The sequence below is a fragment of the Rhododendron vialii genome, chromosome 10a (genome assembly GCF_030253575.1).
Source record: "Rhododendron vialii isolate Sample 1 chromosome 10a, ASM3025357v1".
Classification (NCBI taxonomy): domain Eukaryota; kingdom Viridiplantae; phylum Streptophyta; class Magnoliopsida; order Ericales; family Ericaceae; genus Rhododendron; species Rhododendron vialii.
The window spans coordinates 36,682,501-36,704,803 of NC_080566.1; the positions used below are offsets into that span (position 1 = coordinate 36,682,501).

The 22,303-nt window shown below is 37.8% G+C and overlaps 2 protein-coding genes across 2 annotated transcripts in view; both read right to left on the bottom strand.

The window, feature by feature from the left end:
* LOC131303557 (probable L-type lectin-domain containing receptor kinase S.5) overlaps positions 1-4,604 on the bottom strand; it is a 6,405-nt gene extending 1,801 nt beyond the window's left edge. The window contains exons 1-2 of the mRNA XM_058330485.1: positions 3,791-4,604; positions 1-75 (exon numbers count right to left, since the gene is read on the bottom strand). The exon at positions 1-75 is cut by the window's left edge and continues 520 nt beyond it. Of these exons, the coding sequence (XP_058186468.1) occupies positions 1-75; positions 3,791-4,567 (852 nt within the window). The 5' untranslated portion in view covers positions 4,568-4,604. The remainder of the gene's footprint in view (positions 76-3,790) is intronic.
* A 9,854-nt stretch (positions 4,605-14,458) lies between these two features.
* Positions 14,459-19,709, bottom strand: LOC131303189 (probable L-type lectin-domain containing receptor kinase S.5). Its single transcript, XM_058329968.1, has 3 exons — positions 18,916-19,709; positions 14,839-15,433; positions 14,459-14,724 (listed from the first exon to the last, which is right to left on the bottom strand). The coding sequence occupies exons 1-3, from the start codon at positions 19,576-19,578 to the stop codon at positions 14,459-14,461; spliced, it is 1,524 nt and encodes a 507-aa protein (XP_058185951.1). The 5' UTR covers positions 19,579-19,709.
* Positions 19,710-22,303: the final 2,594 nt, after the last annotated feature.

The window sequence follows — 22,303 nt, forward strand, 5'->3', positions numbered from 1 at the left end:
AAGTATCGCGGTATCGGGTCTGGGAGGTGTTGGATCCGTTGGGTTTGCTTGCTTAGCCATGTAAACCGCGATGAACTGTTTAGGTTTTGTTGGTCAAAAGAAAATTTTAGTATGATAAAGCTAGGGTTTCCTTGGAGAGAAATTTTTGGGTGCCTAGGTGCCCGAGCAGCCTATTAGGCCGTCCAAAAGTATGTTAGATGGCCTAGATTGAAGCAAATTTTTTCCTCTCATCCCACCACTCTCATCTCTTTCTTATTTTTCTCTCTCTAAATCCGAGCTGTTTAATTTCGAAATGAACGGCCAGAATGCATTGCTTAGGCAACACGTGGTGCCCGCTCGGCACCGAAAAATTTCTCCTCCTTGGAAAACAATAGTAAATTGCATGTTAACAAAAAATGTGCGAGAACAAGTGCACCAGGCAGTATTCGAGTCATTCGTCTATGCTAGATACACACCCTATAAACCCTCTCTGTTTTAACTATACTTTTATTCCAAATACTTTTGTTTTGTTTTTCTTTATTCACTCAATCAAGTATTAGAAAATAATTTAAATTACCCAAAAAAAAGTATCAGAAAATAATTTAAATGATATATTTCCTATGTTCCAATATATTGCTCATCTTTCACTATTCGAGACCTCTAAAAAAAATTGCCTATATTTTTTATTTACAATAATTTTTATATTCAATACAATCGTGTTTGTTAGATCGGTCTCAATTATTTTTGTTAAACAAAAATTTCAAAATCATAGAAAACATTATAAATTGTGAAATATAAACAATTGTTTGAGTGATACGACTGTCCAAAAAAGATCAATAATTTGGGACGGGGGAGTACTATTTTACGAATATAGTATTGCATACTAGCTAGACCAATAATAATTAGATGTTTGATCCATATCACTCACTTCAATACTGGTGTACAGTCATCGACAAGATCATTTTAATTTGTAAACAACATCATATTTTTCTTTAAAAAAGATTATTTTAGATACGTACGAATGTGCAATGAAGATAATTTTCATGAGTAAAACATGCTATATATATAATGAGCCTGCAAAGGCATGATCTGGACTGATAATTTCGTAGGGTATGTCGAAAAGTTTATTCATGAGTAAAACAATTTGATAAAGCTAAAAATAAAAATTTGTTCGATAAGTTTATTGTTGCTACTTGCAAATCTCAACTTTATTCTTTAGCCTCTCGATTCTTCAAGAGGAGAAGGGGAGGTCAAGGAAAAAGAAAAACAATTATTATATAACCACACACACTTACACAAACATTTTATGCATATTCAGAATTTTTGGTGGGTTCCACACAGTGAAGGTGTAATACGTGTGAGCCCCAATGTGAATATGAGTGGGTTTGTGTAAATAATTGCATAAGTATTTGTGGTTATAGAATGATTAGAAGAAAAAAAACCAGAACGGGAAGGGGAAAAAAGAGGGAGAGGAAGAGACGGCCGGGGAAGGAAGAAGGATAGTAAAAGGAGAAGGCGAAGAAAATGTTTTAGACACATATATCCTCCATCCGGATTGAGAGTCACTAACAAATTTCTAGTTGAGAGCTGCTACTAGTACAACAATTGCTGCACAAACAGCATGTACAACATGCTTTTTGGCCTATCTCGAGTCAAACAAAGATTATCAAAGCTGCTCATTTTGTTCAAAATATTTTGTTTAGGATTCTCGTAGAAAATTAGCTCCATTCGATATCGTTAAGGGTGTTTACGAAACGTCCAAATTTGCTTTAGAATTTAGGCTAGCAAATATGCACGTTAAACGCCCTTAACGATATTAGATGGAGTTGATTTTTTATGTGTGAACCCTAAACAAAATATTTGGAACAAAATGAGCGGCTCCGATTATCTTTGTTGAATCCGAGACGGGCCCAAAAGCGAGTTGTATGTGTTGTTTGTGCAGCGTAGCATTTTTGTTTCTAGTTGTTTTTTTTTCTTGAACACATTTAATTTATTTCATAACAAAGTCTGAAGGCAAAATAGATTCCTTCAAAAGATACAAGAATGAACCAAAACTACAAAGATTTCAATACAGGCACTCCTTGCAGAAGCAAGACCGACGAAATAGCCAGATAAGAATCAATCTAAGTTCAAATAGTAGAGAATCCCAAAACGGACCTACAGCTCAAACCCAAGAAAGCTCATATGAAATCTAGACGACTTCACAGTTGTGATACCAGCACCCGCCGATGAACCGAGGGATGACACAACCATGGCTACTGTGTACCACCTTCGAGAAATCAAACATACTACTACGCACCAAACCCACGCCATGAGCCAATCCATGGAGACTTATTCTCCCACCACCAACACCCATCGAGTTCGGGGAAACCAGACTGATATAGATCCGGGCTGGAGGATCCAACCGGTAAAGCCAAACTAATCGTTAGAAGGAAAAAGAAAAGAAAGAAAACAAGGAAAAAAACCCCTAACCCATCAAACCCTAACCCCAACACACCGTTATTACCTTGCTGGCAGCCACTTGTTGCCAGATTTGTGAAGACAAGGTGGAGACATGACGATTCCAACCCACAGGTCGCCGGGCAGAGATCGGAGAACCCGAAGCTTGGTCACCACGAACTTAGCACCTCTTGCTCTCAAACCAGTGAAAAGTTACACCGGCGGAGAGGAGGGAAAGAGGAGGAGGGGGAAGGGAGAGGGCGGCAGCCCCCGACCCAAATCGCAAAAGAGATATCCTTTCTCTCTCTTGGTTTCTCTCTCTAGCAACGGACTCGATCGACAATAGTATGCGTGTGGTTTATATATACATTGTGTGAAGCTCACATGAATTCAACTTCCGATGTACCAATATATATATATATATATATATATATATATATATATATATATATCGAGGCTGTTCTGGGGACACTTAAAAAAACCCTTAAAAAAACACTCCAAATCTTAATCTCATAGTTTTCGATCAAATTTTGATGATCCGAGCTGCTCAATGTGTTCAGAACGTGATTTTAAGGGTGCCGGCAAGAAACTAGCAAAAAAATTAACCGGAAAGGGCTTGATTTGAGCAGTTTTTTATTGGACCGTTCAATAAAGTTCAATAAAAAATTGTTCGGATGAAACCCTTTCCGGTCTTTTTTTTTTACTCATTTCTCGCGGCTACCCTTAAAATCACGCTCTGATCACATTGAGCGGCTCGGATCATCAAAATTCGATCGAAAACTATGAAGTGTTTTTTTAAGGGTGTTTTTAAGTGTCCCCTGAACCGCCCCGTATATATATATATATACAGTTAGGTTCCGGTGAGGGATCCGATCCCGCATTATAATAAAATGCGGGACTCTCTTTTCCGATCGAATTTCGATGATCTGAGCCGCTCAATGTGTTCAAAATGTGATTTTAAGGATACGCGCGGAAAATCAACAAAAAAAAAAGATCGGGAAGGGCTTCATCCGTGCAGTTTTTGTTTATTTTTTATCAAACAGTTCAAGTTAAAACTACTCGGATGAAGACCTTCCCGGTCTTTTTTTTTGCCGATTCCTTGCCGATACCTATAAAATCACGTTCTGAACACATTGAGCGGCTTGGATCATCAAAATTCAAACGAAAAATGGGAGAAATGGAGAGATCCTTATTTTAACTAAAATAAGGACCACTTTATTTGAAAATGACTATATATATATATATATATATATATATATATATATATATATATATATATACATATATACACATATAACTGTTCTAAATATCTGTTTCCGAACTTCTGTGCTTATATAGCAATTATAGAAATGAAGTTCCCTCGATTAATTACCTTTTTGATACCGTCGTACTGGACCCATACATTGAAGAAATTGTGCGTTCCATAGGGCGGAACCAGTTCAAACTCGAGCGGGGTCAACGAGGTGGTGGCTTTAGATATGACGGAGTTTATATTAAGTCCGACGTGGTTCGAGTCTGGGTCGAAATCTTCTTTAAACGTGTCGAGCTCAATTGCGATAATCTGGTTCGAAACGTTGCCGTCGGTGGTGAAATTGGTCAGACCCAAGTACCTGCCGAAGCTATTAGGCGGGAGATTGAGGTCCGGCGCCACCACGAACGTCAGGCCTTCACCAGGGGCAGGGAAACCGATCTTTTGGCTGAGGATCACGAGGAACGAGGTGTTAAACGAAGCCACTCGGTCGGAGTAAGTGTCGTTTCGGCCTTCCCATAGCTTGAAAGACTTGTCGTATAAAATTCGACCGGATTGGTTGGTGGGTGGGCTGTAATCGGACTCCAGCGTGACATGGAGGGCGCCGCTGGCTAGCGTCGAATCCTTGCTGGCTGAGTACAATTTCTCGGTGTTTGCGTTGGAGTTGATGAAGTCATCGTACGTAATAGTGCAGGTTTTAAGAATGGCGGAGACTGGAGGGGCTGCCGCCGCAAGTAAAGAGAGGAGGAGCACGACGGCTGGGATTGGATTTGCCGGCAGTTCCATTTCGACGGCTGGGTTTTTGGGTAATGTGGAAGTGGGAACGGAGATTTGAGAGAGGGGGATTTTATGGGACTTTGGTGCAAACGGGAGAGGTCTAAGAGGAGTGGTATAATACATAACTCTCACATCTCGATTCAGGAAATTAATTGCGAATTTAGACCGTTTTTTTTTTTTTTTCTAAACATTTTCATGTACCGAGAGTTATGTATCTTAACATTTTTGAAAGTCTAATATTATTCACTCCTCTCAGAGAACGGCCATAGGATACGTGCTTCAATTTGGGGCACTTCAACACTGCACATTCTAGTAGAGTTCACGATAAAATGTGTGAATTTCTCATAAATATGTAATTCTAAAATAATCCGAAATATCATATGGCTGTGTTTTGGGACCAGTGAATATATACTCAGAGGAGAGGGAAAGGGAAAAGGAAGGGTTTGAACAGTTTAATGGTCCTCTCACCATCTCTATTGCTTCGAACCTTCTTAGTTTTGGACTAAAATACAAGTCCAAATTTCGAACTTTAATTTTGAAAGTTACAGTATATCTACGGCGGAAAATAATTTTGTCATGGGGTCGGCTGACCCCAAATATCAAAGCATGCCGTCCCCACTGTCAAACTGAAAACATGAATAACAAGAAAACACGGCAATATTTATCAAAAAAAGAAAAGAAAACCGGGCAAATTATGTAGGAAATCGGTCATGACCGATTAACTGGTAAAACTTAGTTACGAGTCTCTAGTAGATGATCTTGGGTAGCTAGGCCTCTTGTTTGATTATTTACTCCCCTTAAGACGATATCCAACTTCAATATATTCAGTTGTTTTTTGATGTAATACAACTCCTACCATTTTGGAAATAAATAAATAAATAAAATATACGTATCTAACTTGGAGGAGGATCCTCCTTTACCTTGGTCCTGTTGAATGCATTTGTGGGTTATTTCTAAATTTACTTTGATGATCTAAATTGGTTATTTTTGGGAAACCAGTGGAGAACATTTACGGTGTATATAGTATATATTTCCAGGTATTGATTGATTTAATTTGACAACAAATTTTCATTAAGAAATAAGTTCTGATTCAATGTTCTAATATAGTTTGTTTCTTCTGTGATTGATATTCTATTCTTCATGAATTCCATTTAGTGAATTTTCAAAAGCGTGGTCCACAAATCATTGAATAGGACCTTCGAGCTACTGAATTTCCAAAAGGGTGGTCCACAAAACTACTCAATTTCAACAATCTAACGATCTAAATTTCATCTCGGCAGTGCATCCTTGCACAGCCTAAATATACGAAATGGTAAGAGCGAAAACCTACACCTGAGAAGCTCAATTTAAAAGGGGCATTGTAAGCATTGGGGATACAATAAACACTATTTGTAAATTGAGGATCAAATTGACAATTTGCTAACACTTTGAGGATCATTGCTAAAAATAGGTTATAAACCTGCTACTGGTATAGCAGTATGCGCACAAACAGTGCGTACAGTGCGCTTTTTGACCCGTCTTGGATCCAAAATAGATAATCAAAATCGCTTATTTTGTTCAATATATTTTGTTTAAGGTCCCTATAAAAAATCAGCTCTATTTGACATCGATAAAGGCATTTACAAAACGTCCAAAATCACTTCAGAATTTAGCCTAACTTCTGAAGCGATATTGGACGTTTCAGAAACGCCTTTATCGACGTCGAATGAAGCTGAGTTTTTACAGAAACCTTATGCAAAATATATTGAACAAAATAAGCGGCTCCGATTATCTTTCTTGAACCCGAGACAGGCCAAAAAGCATATTATACGCGTTGTCTGTGCACGTACTGCTGTACCAGTAGTCTTTCTGATTTATTTCAGACCTAGCCAAATGCAAACTGCGTGTGTGCATGTCAGTGTGTTCATATATGGTATTTGACTTTCTGATGTTCTTCTCAGATTATCCAAAGGTTTCTTTAAAATCAAAAGACGATCTCATTGCGACATAAATACTAGCGCGGTATTAGTACTAGCTCGGAACACCAAGTATTGCAAAAAAAAAAGAAAAACATAAATACTGGGCCAGAACATAGTAGTAATTCTTCAACTCTGTGAATTGGTTCAGCTGGGGGTTCTTATCAGTTCTTAAATTGGTTCGGTTGGGGTTTTCTTATCAGTTTATGGACTGGTCTTTGTGGTCTTTTTTTTTGTGTGCGGTTGGCGTCTTGCGTTCTCTTAGGTCTCGGGTGGCTTCTTGCTGGTATATCCTTAATTCTTTTAATCTTTTATAAAGATTAATATATAAATTCTTTTTGCGTAGCAAAAAAAAAAAGTTTATGGATTGGTCCATGTAGGTGTTCTTGTTATTTTATTATTATTTTTAACTTAGGTGTCCAGACCAATATACGTGCACCTCGACTAATATTGGGGTCTCAATCCCACCTCCCACTTTTAGGGAGCCCGGCCAATTAAAGCCGAGCAATTACTTCGCATGGACTGGCCCAAAGAGTTTTTCTTTTTGTAAATTTGCCCCAAAAAAATTGATAACACCTGACAAATTTCAAACGACCTTATATATAAAGGAGGAAACTCTTAAGTTTCAGGCTTTCACCACCTAGCTAACCCCTTAGGATTGGTGTTCTTGTTAGTTTTGGGGTCATAATCTCACTTATCAAGCTTATCTCGTTATCCTAACCTCTTATAAGAAGATTCACCACTACAAGGAAAATGAAAATTGGTGACGAAAAAGTGGCGGCGAAATTTAATTTCGTCATTAAATGAGTATATTTGGCGACGAAAAAATAAATTTGTCATTGTTTTGACAATTTCCGTGATAAAATAATTTTGTCACAAATTATACCTGTTTAGCCACAAAAAAAATATTTTCGTCACCAAAGGTGTAATACCCGCCCCATATATTTCGGTATTTCAATAACTTTTAATTGAATTATGTGTTTAAGGGGTTTAAATCGTAAACAATAGAACTTGCGAGAGTCCTGTGTGTGATTTGTGATTAGAGTATAAGTTAGGACATTGTTCCGCTTGTATATGATAAATTCCCTTGTGCCCTTATATATCACTACTACAAAAAAGGTCAAAGACGAGGAAAAAATTTTGTCGGCAATTACACGATTTTCGTCGCCAAATTGATTGCCAACGAAAAATTTCGTCGTCCCCGTTCGTCGTTTTATGTTGGTCGAGAAAGACCCCTGACGACGAAATTTTTTTTTTCGTCGGCCTTTTTTGGTTTTGGCAAGGAATTTTTTCGTCGTCTATTTCTATTTTGGGCAACGAAAAAGTTTTGTCGGCGTTGGTTTTTTTTGGCGAGGAAATTATTCATCGGCGATCATGTTTGCAGCGAAAAAAAATTTCCACCCTTATGCACGCTGTATTTGCTCCAAATGGGTTTCGAACACGTGACCTCGCGCCTACAATACCCAAGCCCTTACCACTACACCAACAGAACATCTATTATTTAAAGACTAATATTTATTATATATACTATTTCTAATTTGTTTGCTTTTTTTCCAAAACCACTATCACCACCACGCCACCACTACCACCACCGCGCCACCACCACCACTATACCACTACCACCACCACCACAATCACCACTCCACCACCACCACCACAATCACCATTCCACCACAATCACCACCACATCAACAATCACCGCAACCACCACATCACCACTACACCACCACCACCATTCCAACAACTCCACCCAGGCCACCCCACCACGCTGCCGCCATCGCCAATGGATAACTATCAAAAAAATTTAAACTAAACTATGTATAATATAAATTACCTTTTTATGATTAAATTTTAAACTAAACTATATATGTATATTTTATTTAATATGTATACTTCTATTTATTTTTTATGCTAAATAATATTAAAAAAATTAAAAAATAATCAGCCAAAAAATTCGGTCAACGCCGACTAATTCTAAAATTTCGTCGCTAAAAGCCAACCATTGTCGACGAAATTTTTTTCCTTGCTAAATAGCTCCCCTATGACGACGAATTTTGAATTCCTCGCTAAAAAGCTACCCTATGACGAGGAATTTGGAATTTTGTTGCCAAAAATTTGCATTTAACGATGAAATTATTTTCGTCGCCAAAAACTAAGCCTTCGACGATGAAATTTTTTTTCGTAGCCAATAGCGCCCCTTTGACGACGAAAATAAATTTCGTCGCTAATTTTCGTCGCCATAGACCAACTTTGTTGTAGTATATAGCAAAATATCCTGGGGATATTTATCTTTCTCCATACGTATCTTGTTTCTACGTAGAGAGAGAGAGAGAGAGAGAGAGAGAGAGAGAGGCGACAGAAGAGAAAGAAAAGGAGGCCGGAGACTCTGGTCTGTTCTTTACGAAATTATTCAAGGTATCTAGAAAGCTTTTAAATTTCTGGTATTTTTATTGAAGGTACATTAGTGTGTCTATTGTATCGTGTTAAATTTTCTGAAAAGTGTGGAAAAAGATAAAAATCGTAAATCAAGCTGTGGTCGGATTCCTATTTTTGAGCAGATAACTTACAGAACTACGTCTTTCATCAAATTTTTTATAGTTAAACGATCCTCCTGATTATGGATCCATATGAGTCTAAAAAATTGATAAGTTTGTGATGTTTTGGCGTTGAAATTACTGAAAAGTATAGAGTATTCAATTTTTAATGAATTTTCGAACACAGATTGTTCGGCTGAAAATTATGCTTCGCTGCACAGAATTTCTGAGTTTGAAGGTGATTTTGACTAGGTTTCTTTATTGTGAAAATTTTGAAAAAAATCAGACATGAACGTTGGTGTGTGGTAATGGTTTGTACCAAATTTAGGGTTTATTAGATGCATATTCTAAGTTTGGCAGATTTTACAAGTTGGTGTGTCCCTGCTGTGTTTTGTATTTGCTACTCTGACACATTTTGGGAAAATGGTTATATCTTTTAGCTCGGGTATCGAGTTAGCGCACGGGTTGTTGATTCTGAAATTAGACTCGTATACCTTTCGGAATATTTAGGGGTTGTGGCTTAGTTTGTAACAGGTTAAATCAGTTTTTGATTTGAAATTAATAGACGTGCAGAATCTGTGATTTTGAACAAATTTTTGTGTAACTTTGGATGAGCATAACTTTATCGTTCGGACTCCGTTTTTAACAAATTTTATAAGTAAATTCATGTAATGAAAGTGTACTTTCTAATGGTGGTGGTTTCATGATCTGGTTTTAAACCTATAAGAAGTTATAGGCAGAATACGACAAGCTGGTCGTAGATTTCAAACCAAATGTAGGGGTTATGTGGTATTTGAGTGTTACACTTGTTTAGGGACACTTCTAAACCTTTGAGATGGACATGCTAGTATGCGTTAAGCATCTTTAATCTATTGTTGGTGTTATAGATTATTGTTAGGAGTTAGTTTTGACATTTAAGCGTTCAATAAACTGATATGGTTAACTTGTGGTTAGTATCAAGCCAGTCAATTGGGAGGGGCCAAAACCGTAAGTTTTGCATACCTCGGTCGATACAAAGGTGAGTGTGTTTGATATGGTTATTCTCCATATAATGTTGTTGTGGTGGTAAATGTAGATCTTGCTATTCGTGAATAGCTTTCGATATGATTATTTTTAATGAGATGTTGTAATGAGGGATGTATATCATACTATTGTTGTTTAGTTTTTGATATGTTGTGAATGTTTGCGTATGAGGCACATCATGTCGTAAGCCATATCATTCAATGGACGATGGTTGGGAGCATGGTGTGTGGGACACGAGATTTGGTTGTGATATGCGTGTTTGATGAAAATGCATACTGATGGGTGTTGATTGAACCGCCGAAAATTAACGTGTGAAGGATATCATGTCGTATGTTATGTTGGCTAATTTCGGTGGATGGGAGTATGGTATATGGGATACCTTATCTTGGGTTCATGGAATATGGCAGACGTTCCACTGCATGTGATGTGATTACGTTCATATTGTTGTACATTGATTATTATTACTCAGTTGGGTGGATATGTTGGTTATAACTGTTGTATACATTCTTGTATTTCAGTTACATTGGTGATATGTATTCATGTTGATATTCCTTCGGGTATTGTGATATTATGTTGAGTATTTCTATATCTCACACACTCTGGTTTTCCTTTTTCATCTGCCAGGTAGCAGGTTACTTAGAGTGGGTCCACTACCGGTTGTCGCGTTGTGGTGTTTTGCTAACGTCAAGTGGGGTTTTGGTTACGTTGCTGTGGAGTGCTTTAGCTAGTGCAGAACTTAATTTGTAAGGAGTTGTAGTTAAGGATAGTCAAAGCTTTTAAATTGTATAGGTTCTAATTATGTTTGGTCGATGGCTAGCGTTCTATTTGAGATTAGCCTTAAACGTTGCGGATGGTCGAACTTGTTGTAGGTGGTTGATCAAGAATTTGATTTATTCAAGTTGTAAGTAAGTCTTCGGTGAATGTGATGAAATATAAATTTTTTTAAAGCACTATAATGCAGATGTTGTTGCTTTGTTATAATCGAGGTTGTAATTTGTTGGTCAATATGTTGACTCATTTTGGTTATGTTAAGGTGATAAGTCTTCCGCTGGGTATTTATTTCTGACAGAATGTGAGGTGTAGTTTGATCTTTTGTGTGGAATGTCACGTGGTCGCGCCGACTCAGGCCCACATTGGGTGCCGTTTGCGGGGCGAGGCGTGACAAAAGGTACCCATTTGGCAACGAAATACATTTTTCATCGCCGAAAGCTTAAAAAATGTGACAAAATTATTTTTTGTCGCCAAAAATAATCATTTAGTGACAAAATATATATTTCGTTGCCAAATGAGACCAATTTAGTAATGAAATTTTTTTTCGTAACCAAATGCTTAACTTTGGTGATAAAAAATAATTTCGTCACCATTTTAACGCTTTCAACGACGAAAAATATATTTCATCGTCAAATGGGTACCTTTCATAACGAAATTTATAAATTGTGCTTTTATCACTAAATGTATTTCGGACATAACTGACGGTAGTCTAGTGAGACAAGGTGTCAAGACGATGAGACAGACGAACTGAACAAGGGAATCAAGCTTAGGGGATGTTGAAAAGTAAGCTTGATTGAGAATGAAAAACATGTGTTTGGTACTATTAGTACGGAGGCTTGGTGGCTGGCCAAAGAAGTTAGAAAAAGATTGGCTTGAATTCAATAAGTGTTGCCAAAGATTGACTTTGACAGCCAAGACATGCGTGGAATTAAATGCTGGGAGGATAAGCCTCTAAGCATGGGTTTAGAATAGTACTCTATTTGGCCTATAAATTGGATGTTTTGCTAAGGGTAGAGCCAAAGAAAAAGAGTAGCAAGAGAGAGAGAAGAGAGGAACGGACCCTACATATAGGGGGTTTCCCCAGTAGTGTATAGTAGTGAGTTTGTGAGTGAGGGGAAAAGAAACAGAGAGAGTGAGGGCATGGGAGCAACCCCAAACGGGGGTTCTGCTCCCCAAACGGGGGTTCTCCCCCATAAGCTATGTATTTGTGCTTTGTTGTAAATCAATAAATAAGAGTTTGTTTAGTGCATGAAATTGTGCCACTTCTGCTTTCCAACACAAATACGATGTCAAGTTCGCGGTATCGGGTTTGGGAGGCGTAGCAGCTTCTTTGTTTGCTTGTTAAGCAAGGTAAACCTTGACTACTTGTTTATATTTTGATGAACAAAAGAAAATTTTATTATAATAATTCAGCCTGGAACTTGCGGAAAGAAAAGAAAAATAATATTCCCTCCGTACCTAAATAAATGTCCGGTCTGCAAGCCTAGGCCTTTAAAAAGATGTATTTTTTTCTATTAAAAAATTTAAATTTTTTTCACAACTTGAAAGAACTTATTGATATATATCTTTCGATTTGTGAAAAAAATAAATTAAATTTTTTAACCCAAAAAAATGCATGTTTTTAGAGGCCTAGGTTTGCAAAAAATTTAGCTGTCTATTTTTTAAGAGATGCAACTATATCAACCTCTCTATTTTAACAGTAATTTATTCAAATGCTTCAGTTTGTTTTTTTATTTAATCACTCAATCATATCAACAGCTATCAAGGAACGTTATATTTTAAAAAAGCTGTAGTTAAAAATATAGCAATTTTTGAGAGGTCCAAAATTGTATAAAATGACCAACAATTTGGGACAGATGAAGTAGTAAATTGCTAACAAAAACATGTGAGAGCAAGTGCACCAATCTCTATATAGTTTGGGTTAAAATAGCTATTCAAAATGATTTGTCCATTTTAGGCAGCTACACATTCTATCAGCCTCTCTATTTTAACTATACTTTGGTCAAAATATAATTTTAAACATTGTATACTATATACTAGACTAAAAATGTTATGATTTGAATGACTCATTTCATACGTGTCAATGTCATCGACAAGATTATTTGTAAATAAACTCATCTTCACTAGATGTCAATAATTATCTACTAACATCATATTTTTTGGAATTATCCAAGAAAAATAAAAAGGCAGACTCGAAATTCTTTGGAATAAGGACAAAATAAAAAGGTCAAGTGCTACGACGTTTAGTTAATGGAAATGAAGCCGCAGTCTCTTTGAGTTTCTAATATGTTTGTAGGAGGGGAAGGCAGAAAAGAAGAGACAGGGGCAGGAATTAAGTGTAATAAAAGGAGAAGGCAAATAAAATGTTTTAGTCACATGTATATATCCGGATTTAGACGAATCAAAAAAGTAAAAAATTATGATTTTTACCCAAATATTTTTTGAAATATCCAAGATAAATTTAGTTTTTTGGGCTTTTTGAACTTTATCTTGAATATTTCAGAAAATATTTGGGTAAAAATCATAGGTTTTTACTCTTCTGGTTCGAACCAAAAAATTAAGTGAAGCGCAAAACGAACAAATGCAAAAAAGATTTGAGTAAGGACAAAACAAGGAAAGCCCAAAAAATACTTAGAATTAATGAATGACAAAAAAAAAAAAGAGAACAAAACAAGGAAAGCCCAAAAAATGCTTAGCGCAACGCCGCCTGAGTCACAAATTTAAAGTTGTTAATGCGTGTGGTTTTTTTATGTTTATCAGACAATTTTTGATATCCATGTTGGAACATATGTGGTTATAGCAGAATTCTCGTTTCCTCTGTACTCGATCCAGACGTTGAAGTAATACCCCGTTCCAAGGGGCGCAACCAGTTCATCCTCGAGTGGTGTGTTCTTGTTAAGCCTGACGGAGTTTATATTAAGTCCGAAGTGGTGAGAATTCGGGTCGAAATCTTGTTTAAATGTGTCGAGCTCGCGATAAGATGGTTCGAGGCGTTGCCGTCGGTGGCGGCATTAGTCAGACCCAAGTACTCGTCGAGTCTAAAAAGTTGCTACAGTCAACTTATTTCATTTGTTTCGTCAAAAAGTTGTTATTTTTCAAAATATTTGGATAAAAATAAATTTTTTTACTTTTTCGATTCTTTTTGTCAAGACAAATCAATAATCCATAAAAGTTGGGAATAAAACAAACAAATATAAAAAAAATTCAAATAAAAACAAAATCAACTTAATTTTAACTGTTAATTAACGAAAGAGAACTGTTAGTACAAAGAAACATAAGTACAACAAAAGGTAATTTTATACTACAAACCACCACCTACGTACCAAATGTACAAGCAATATAATTCCCCCATTCTTCTCCCTCCTCTCAATAAAGAAAGAAAGAGAGAAGGATGGAAATCTTCTGATTTCTTATTCCCCCATTAACAACTAGGTTGTAGGAAAGACCAGGAAAAATGAGAACTTAAACGATATAAATGTGGCTGTCACCATCTGGGCGTTGGATTTCTGGGTTAATGGCCACTGGTGCTGAACCTGATCCACAATCCGCGGCCGTAAAGAACGTCGTGTCAGTGGTGGTGGCCGGAATGATGTCTTCCTCCAACATCGGCACGGGCGCCAACGCGTAATGCGGCATGAATGACGGCACGCGGGGCACAGGCATCGAGCCCGATAGCATCTGAACAATTTCCTGAGTTTTGGGCCTTTCACTTGCTATCGGATGAGAACAGGCTAGACCAAGAAGCAAAAATTTCCTAACTTGGGGTTGAACTCGGCGTCAAGCATGATGTTGCTGGACTTGACGTCACGGTGGACCACCCTCTTTTGGTACTCATTGTGGAGGTAGTGGAGGGCAGAGGCTACCCCGGTGATGATCTTGCGGCGGAGAGTCCAGCTCAACGGCATGCGGTTGGCATTGCCGAAGAGGTTTTGGTAGAGGCTGCCATTGGGCATGTATTCATAAACTAGCAGCAGCTTTCCGTGCTTGTGACACCATCCTGTGATAGAAATAGAGATGTTTTTGCGTTATGATTTGTGTGTACAAGGGAATACTGACTATGATTTGAGAAATAGGCCATATGGGGAAGGATTAGGAATGAAAAAGGACTAACCCAGTAATGGGACAAGGTATTTGTGGCCGAGTTGATTGATAATTGTAAGCTCTTGAAAGAAATCATCCTGACCACCCTTCAAACTCTCTCTAGAGAACATCTTCACCGCAACTTCCAAATCCTTTTGATTCGCCAAATACCCTTTGTAAACCACTCCATACCCACCTCCTCCCAACTTCCTCGTCTCATCAAAATTGTTTGTAGCCTTCTGCAAATCTTTGAACTGATACTCCCTCGGCATCCCAGGCATTATCTTCACCTTTCTCGACATTTGCTGATCCGATCGTCGCGATAACCACCTCTTTCGGAAGTAGTATACCAAAACCAGCGACGCAGGTAAAAGTACCACCGTTGGTATCCCGACGATAAGGCCAATCTCCACACAATTAACGTCGTAGTAGTATTCCACTGTCAAGTTCCACCGTAAAACTCTGTTGATTTCTGCTGAGTTGCCCGTGGATGCCGAAAACCCGAAATACGAGTTCTGATTTACGACCCCTCTGAGCTCCAGATATGATGTAAGAATCGGGGTATCGGGTCTGGGAGGTGTTGGATCCGTTGGGTTTGCTTGTTGAGCCATGTAAACCGCGACGAACTGTATATGTTTTGTTGGTCAAAATTAAGAAAATTTTAGTATGATAAAGCTAGGCTCTCCTTCCTTGGAAAACAATAGTAAATTGCATGTTTTAATAATAAAAAAAGTGCGAGGACAAGCAATGGCGGAGCCATTAAGGGGCTGGGGTGGCCAAGGCCCCCGTTGGTTATTTTTTTTTTTTAGTTTTGCATGTGAAGTTTTTTTTTTGTTTAACAAAATAAATCTTATTCTACTAGCACTAATTTAGGAGAAAGGGGATGAAGTTTGTGGGATTGGAACTCTCAAATCAAGTTTTTTTGAGTGTATTTACTTGACTGTCACTCAATTTGTCACATGTGAAGTAGAATAACACTCCTATAGTCATTCCAAAATTTTCTTTTGGAAAAAAAAAAATCTTATGATTTTGATGGTTAAAACCTTTTTTTAGCATACTGAATTACATTTTAAACTCTATTTTAATAAACTTAATCAATCTTCAGAATTTCATTTTTGTCAAAAAAAAAATTTTCTCTTAGTTTGACCCCTTCCGAGTGGAGATCCTGACTCCGCCACTGAGAACAAGTGCTTCAGGCAGTCTTTGAGTTTTGGGCAAATATACCTATTCGAGAGTCATTCGTCTATCTTAGATACACACCCTATCAACCCTCTCTCTTTTAGCTATACTTTATTCCAAATACTTTTGTTTGGTTTTTCTTTATTCATTCAATCAGAAAATAATTTAGACATTATACTCCCTCCGTCCTAATATATTGCTCATGTTCCACTCTTCGAGACCTTTAAAAAAATTGTCTATATTTTTTATATTCAATACAATCGTGTTTGGTACATCTCAATTAATTTTGTTAAACAAAGATTTGAAATCATAGAAAATATTATAAATTGGGAAATATATACAATTATTTGAGTGACACGACTGCCCAAAAAAGATCAACAATTTGAGACGGAGGGAGTACTATTTTACGGATATAGTTTGCATACTAGCTAGACCAAAAATAATTAGATAATCCACATCGCTCATTTCATTGGTGTACAGTCGTCGACAAGATCATTTGTAAACAAGGTCATCTAACTGTATATCAAACACCATCATATTTTTCTTTAAAAAAGATTTGTTTAGATACCTACGAATGTGCAATGAAGATAATTTTCATGAGTAAAGCATGCTACTATAATGAGCCTGCAAAGGGATGATCTGGTAAGGAATGTTGAAAAGTTGATTCATGTAAAAACAATTTGATAAAGCTAAAAATAAAAATTTGTTCGATAAGTTTATTGTTCCTACTTGCAAATCTCAACTTTATTCTTTAGTCTCTCGATTCTTCAAGAGGAGAAGGGGTGGTCAAGGGAAATGAAAAACAATTACTCCCTCCGCCCCAATTTATTCCGCCTACTTTAACTTTCACGAACTTTAAGAAAACATTGTACTTATATTGACTTTTGATCAATTTTACCATTTTTTCCTTTTGAGAAAATATTACTAAAATTTCGTAAAAAAAAATAATTGAACCCACCAAATCAAAAGTACTCTCCTGTCATGTCTTGAAAAGAATGGAGCCAAATTCAATGTTTTGCCGGCTGCCATTTGCTCTATTTTTCTTTAACCATGTTTAAATTTGAATTTGGGAGGGAGAAAATATCTCCTTAAATCTCTCTTTAAATGAGGGGGAAAATGGTAATCTGGACATCTAAAAATGAAAAGTTTTGAAACAAGCGTATCATTTTGGGACATCCCAAAAAAGAATAGGGGTGGAACAAATTGGGAAGGAGGGAGTATTATATAACTACACACACTTACACAAACACTTTATACACATTCAAAATACTTAGTGGGTCCCACACATACTGGAGGTGTAATGTGTGTGGGCCCCAATATAAATGTAAGTGAATTTGTGTAAATATTTGCGTAAGTGTTTGTGGTTGTAGAATGATTGAAAGAAAAAAAACTAGAACATGAGGGGGGAAAAGAGGGAGAGGAGAAAGGGAGAGGAAGAGATGGGGGAAGGAAGAAGGATAGTAAAAGGAGAAGGCAAAGAAAACGTTTTAGACACATATCCATCCTGATTGAGATTCAGTCACAAAATTCTAGTTGAGAGCTGCAATTGGTACAACAAGTACTCCACAAACAACGCGTAGCTTTTGGGTCCGTCTCAAGTCCAACAAATATAATCAGAGTTGCTCATTTTATTCAAAATATTTTGTTTAGGGTTCTCGTAGAATATTAGCTTCATTCGATATCGTTAAGGGCGTTTACAAAACGTCCAATTTTGCTTTTTAATTTAGGCTACCAAATATGCACGTCAAATGCTCTTAACGATATCAGATGGAGTTGATTTTTTTTTATGGGAATCATAAACAAAATATTTTCAACAAAATGAGCAACTCCGATTATCTTTGTTGAATTCGAGACGGGCCCAAAAGCGAGTTGTACGCACTGTCTGTGCAGCCCTTGCTGTACTAGTAGCATTTTTGTTTCTAGTTTTTTTTTTTTGAACACATTCAATTCATTTTATAACAAAATCCGAAGGCAAAACAGATTCTTTCAAAAGATACAAGAATTAACCAAAATTAGAAAAGACTTCGACATAGGCACTCCCTGCAGAAACAAGAACGCTGAAATCTCTAAATGAGAACCAATCTAAGTCCAGATAGTTGAGAATCTCAAAATAGACCCCCAGCTCAAAGAGAAAGCATATATGAAATCTGGACGACTTTACGGCCGTGATACCAACACTCGCCAATGAACCAACGGGTGACGCAACCACAGCTACTGTGACCCACCTCTGAGATATCAAACATACTACAACGCACCAAACCCACTCCACGAGCCAAACCATGGAGACTTACTCTCCCACCACCAATGCCCATCAAATTTGGAGAAACGAAACCAATATAGATCCAGACTGGAAGATCCAGCCGGTAAAGCCGGAGTAACCGGCAAAAGAAAAAAAGAAAAGAGAGAAAACAGGGGAAAAAATCCTAACCCATCAAACCCTAACACCTAACACACCGTTATTACCTCGTTGACAGACACTTATTGTCGGATTTGAGAGACAAGGTGATGACATGACGATGATTCCGGCCCATAGGTCGCCGATTGGAGTTCGGAGAACCCGAAGCTTGGTCACTACGAACTCAACATCTCTTGCTCTCAAACTGGTGAAAAGATACACCTAGGAGATCAGAAAGAGGAGGAGAGGGAAGGGAGAGGAGGGGAGAGGTAGGGGGGAGGAGGGAGGAGGCGGCGACCCCCCTCCCCCAAATCGCAGAAGAGATATCCTCTCTCTCTCCTGGTTTCTCTCTCTAGCAGCGCACTTGACAATAGTATTCGTGTGGTTTATATGTATATTATGTGAAGCTTACATATATTCAACTTCCGATGTACCAAAAAAAAAAAAAAACATGTATCGAACGGTTCTAAACATCAGTGTCTAAACTTATGTGCTTATAGCAATTATAGGAATGAAGTTCCATCGATTAATTACCTTTTTGATACCGTCGTACTGGACCCATACGTTGAAGAAATTGTGCGTTCCATAGGGCGGAACCAGTTCAAACCCGAGTGGGGTTAACGAGGTGGTGGTGCCAGATATGACGGAGTTTATATTAAGTCCGACGTGGTTCGAATCCGGGTCAAAATCTTGTTTAAATGTGTCGAGCTCAATTGCGAGAATTTGGTTCAAAATGTTGCCATCGGTGGTGAAATTGGTTAGACCCAAGTACCCGCCGAAGCTATTCCGCGGCGGGAGATTGAGGTCCGGCGCCACCACGAACGTCAGGCCTTCACCAGGGGTAGGGAAACCGATCTTTTGGTCGAAGTTCACAAGGAACGAGGTGTTAAACGACGCCACTCGGTCGGAGTAAGTGTCATTTCGGCCTTCCCATAGCTTGAAAGACTTGTCGTATAAAATTCGACCGGATTGGTTGGTCAGTGGGCTGTAATCGGACTCCAGCGTGACATGGAGGGCGCCGCTGGCTACCGTCGAATCATTGCTGGCTACGTACAATTTCTCGGTGTTTAAGTTGGAGTTGTTGAAATCATGGTACGTAATAGTGCAGGATTTGAGTCTGGCGGAGACCGGAGGTGCCGCCGCGAGTAAAGAGAGGAGGAGCACGACGGCTGGGATTGGATTCGCCAGCAGTTCCATTTCGACGGCTGGGTTTTTGGGTAATGTGGAAATGTAAACGGAGACTTGAGAGAGGGGGTTTTTATGGGACTTTGGTGCAAACGGGAGAGAGGATCGAGACTTGTTTTTAAAAAGTCGTCCCAAAAGGCGGGAGAGAGATTGGTTCTACCGAGAATTAAAAATATTTGGGGAGAATAAGAAAAAAGTCATCCAAGAGGAGTGGTACAATACCTGACTCTTGATATATGAAAATGTAAATGGAAGAAAATGAAAGGTTCAAATTCATAATTTTACATCTAGATTCAGGAAATTAATCGTGAATCTGGACCGTTTATTTTTTCTTTCCTAAACATTTTCATGTAACGAAAGTTATGTATCCACACATTTTTGGAGGTCTAATATTATTCACTCCTCCCGGAGAATGGCCACAGGGTACGTGCTTCCATTCGGAGCACTCCAACACCACACATTCTCGTAGAGTCCACAAAAAAATATATGAATCCTGCATATATAAATGTGTGATTCTAAAATAATTCGAAGTATCATATGGTTGTGTGTTTGGGACTAATGAATACTCGAGAGAGGAGAGAGAAAGGGAAAGGGAAAGAGAGAGGGGAGGGTTTAAAGTTTGAACAGGCCAATGGTCTTCTCTCCATCTCCATTAATTGCTTCGAGCCTTCTTAGTTTTGGACTAAAATACAAGTCCAAATTAATTTCGACCCATGAAACTAGCTAGTAGGAGGTCAATCTTGACTGTTGTGTCTATCTACTGTAGTTCTCGGCTTGCATTACCCTTGAACAGAATTTTCTGTGTAGTTTGTAATACGTGTATCTTTTGTTTTTCTAGTTGGTTTCTCGCCAACCTTTCCCTCCTTCCGATAGCGGGTAGCATATGATTATCCTCGGCCTAAATGTCAAAAATGTTGGGATGTAGGACGTATGTTGTGATGCTTTTTTTCCGTTTTCCTTTAATCTCTATAACTTTGTTTCGGAGATTAATCCCTAAATCATGGGATTTCAAAGAAATAAAATAGAAATGCAAAAATAATATAAACCACCGGATGTGTTTCTTAGCATTCTTTTCTTCTTCTTTTTCTTTTTTTTCTTTTGCAAATAATGGACATGCAGGCTACTTACTCCATGTAGCATCATACAACTATCTGAAGCTGATTTTGCTACACCTACATCAGGGCTGAAGTTAGCATCTCATTGTGTAATATGAGCATTGAAATTGAAATATAGTTTAGCCTAGCTACCAAATAATTATGGAAACTCAAAATTAACTACTCCGTAGTATTGAACCAACCGGGCCACCCGATAATCCACGAGCGTAGTATGTCCAACATCGGAGTTGTGCGATTTTTCTAATATTTTTTTTTGTGTTTTAGTTTTTTTCATATTTGTTTTAGTTTTTTAATATGGTCTTATTTTTATGGGTTGATCTGCTGTGGAGTTGAAAAAACCATCAGTGATAGCTAGAAATGATCTAGTGTGGTGCACTCTTTCGACGGTGTCATTTTTATGAACTAGTGAAGGTTGTACGGAGTAGTATAATTACGGCGGAAATTAATTTTTTCGCCTGACCCCAAATACCAAAGGTACAAAATTTGGTGACAGAGAAATCAAAACAAACTGAAAACATGAATATCAAGAAAACCGGGCAAACTATATATATATATATATAGGAAAATGGAAGTAATAATCCAGTCTAAATAGGAAACCAAATAATAAAACTGAGACTATATATATATATATATATATATATATATATATATATATATATATATATATATATATCTTCAGGTAAAGACCTTAAAATGAGAACCTTATATGCGGACCTTCCATTTCTCGCCTTTCCCGATCGGATTTCGATGATCCGAGCCGCTCAATGTGTTCAGAACGTGATTTTATAAGTATCTAAGAGAAATCGGCAAAAAAAAATGACCAGGAATCGCTTGATTTGACCAGTTGTTATTTGAACCGTTAGATAAAAAATAAACAAAAACTGCTCGGATGAAGCTCTTCTCGGTCTTTTTTTTGGCTGATTTTTCGCTCATTTTATTAAAATAAAGTAGTCCTTATAAGAAGGAGACTCTATATATATATTCATTCTTGACAAACTCAAGTAGGTCTACAAATTTGAGTTCAAAAAAATCAAGACAAACTAGGAGTCGCGTGACGCAAGCAAGAACTAGTAGGAACCAGGAGCTTGGAAACAAGATTTAGAACTAGGAGAAAAAACTGTGATGGAGTCGTGGAGAAAATTGCAGATAGCGATGGTGGGGTTGTCAAGGCTACGCTAAATCGTAATCGAGGTTTTGGTGCGGATCGAACAACCATGGAAATCGAGATGGAAGAGATTCTGAGCAATATCAGGATGAGCGAGCTGCGATAATAGGGATGAGCAAAACAGGAAATTTGTGAATATATAGGACTGATCATGCATGGTTGTTATGCAGAGATTGATTGACGGTGATGAGGTGAGAGCATGCATTGTGAGAATTCCCTTACCTTCTTAATCCATATTTTCACGTGCTACCGGGCTAAACGTGAGTAAACTTTTTCTACATTACTCACCAATGCCACCCAATATTGGTTTTAGAGGATGCCCACTTGTTAATTCCATTTAGTTTTTGGTTTATTGGGTTTTGGGTACTGTGGGAAGTGGAAATGGAGATTTTAAAAAATACGTAGTGGGAGGGAGGGAGGGAGAGAGAGAGAGAGAGAGAGAGAGAGTGGGTTTAAG

What these genes read in the sequence shown, in the direction of transcription:
- LOC131303189 (XM_058329968.1), bottom strand. Translation starts at nt 19,578, where the DNA reads ATGGAACTGCTGGCGAATCCAATCCCAGCCGTCGTGCTCCTCCTCTCT. An exon ending in AGTACGACGGTATCAAAAAG is followed by an intron (nt 15,434 to 18,915) that starts GTAATTAATCGA and finishes AAACATATACAG; the next exon opens with TTCGTCGCGGTTTACATGGC. An exon ending in ATACCTTGTCCCATTACTGG is followed by an intron (nt 14,725 to 14,838) that starts GTTAGTCCTTTT and finishes TTTCTATCACAG; the next exon opens with GATGGTGTCACAAGCACGGA.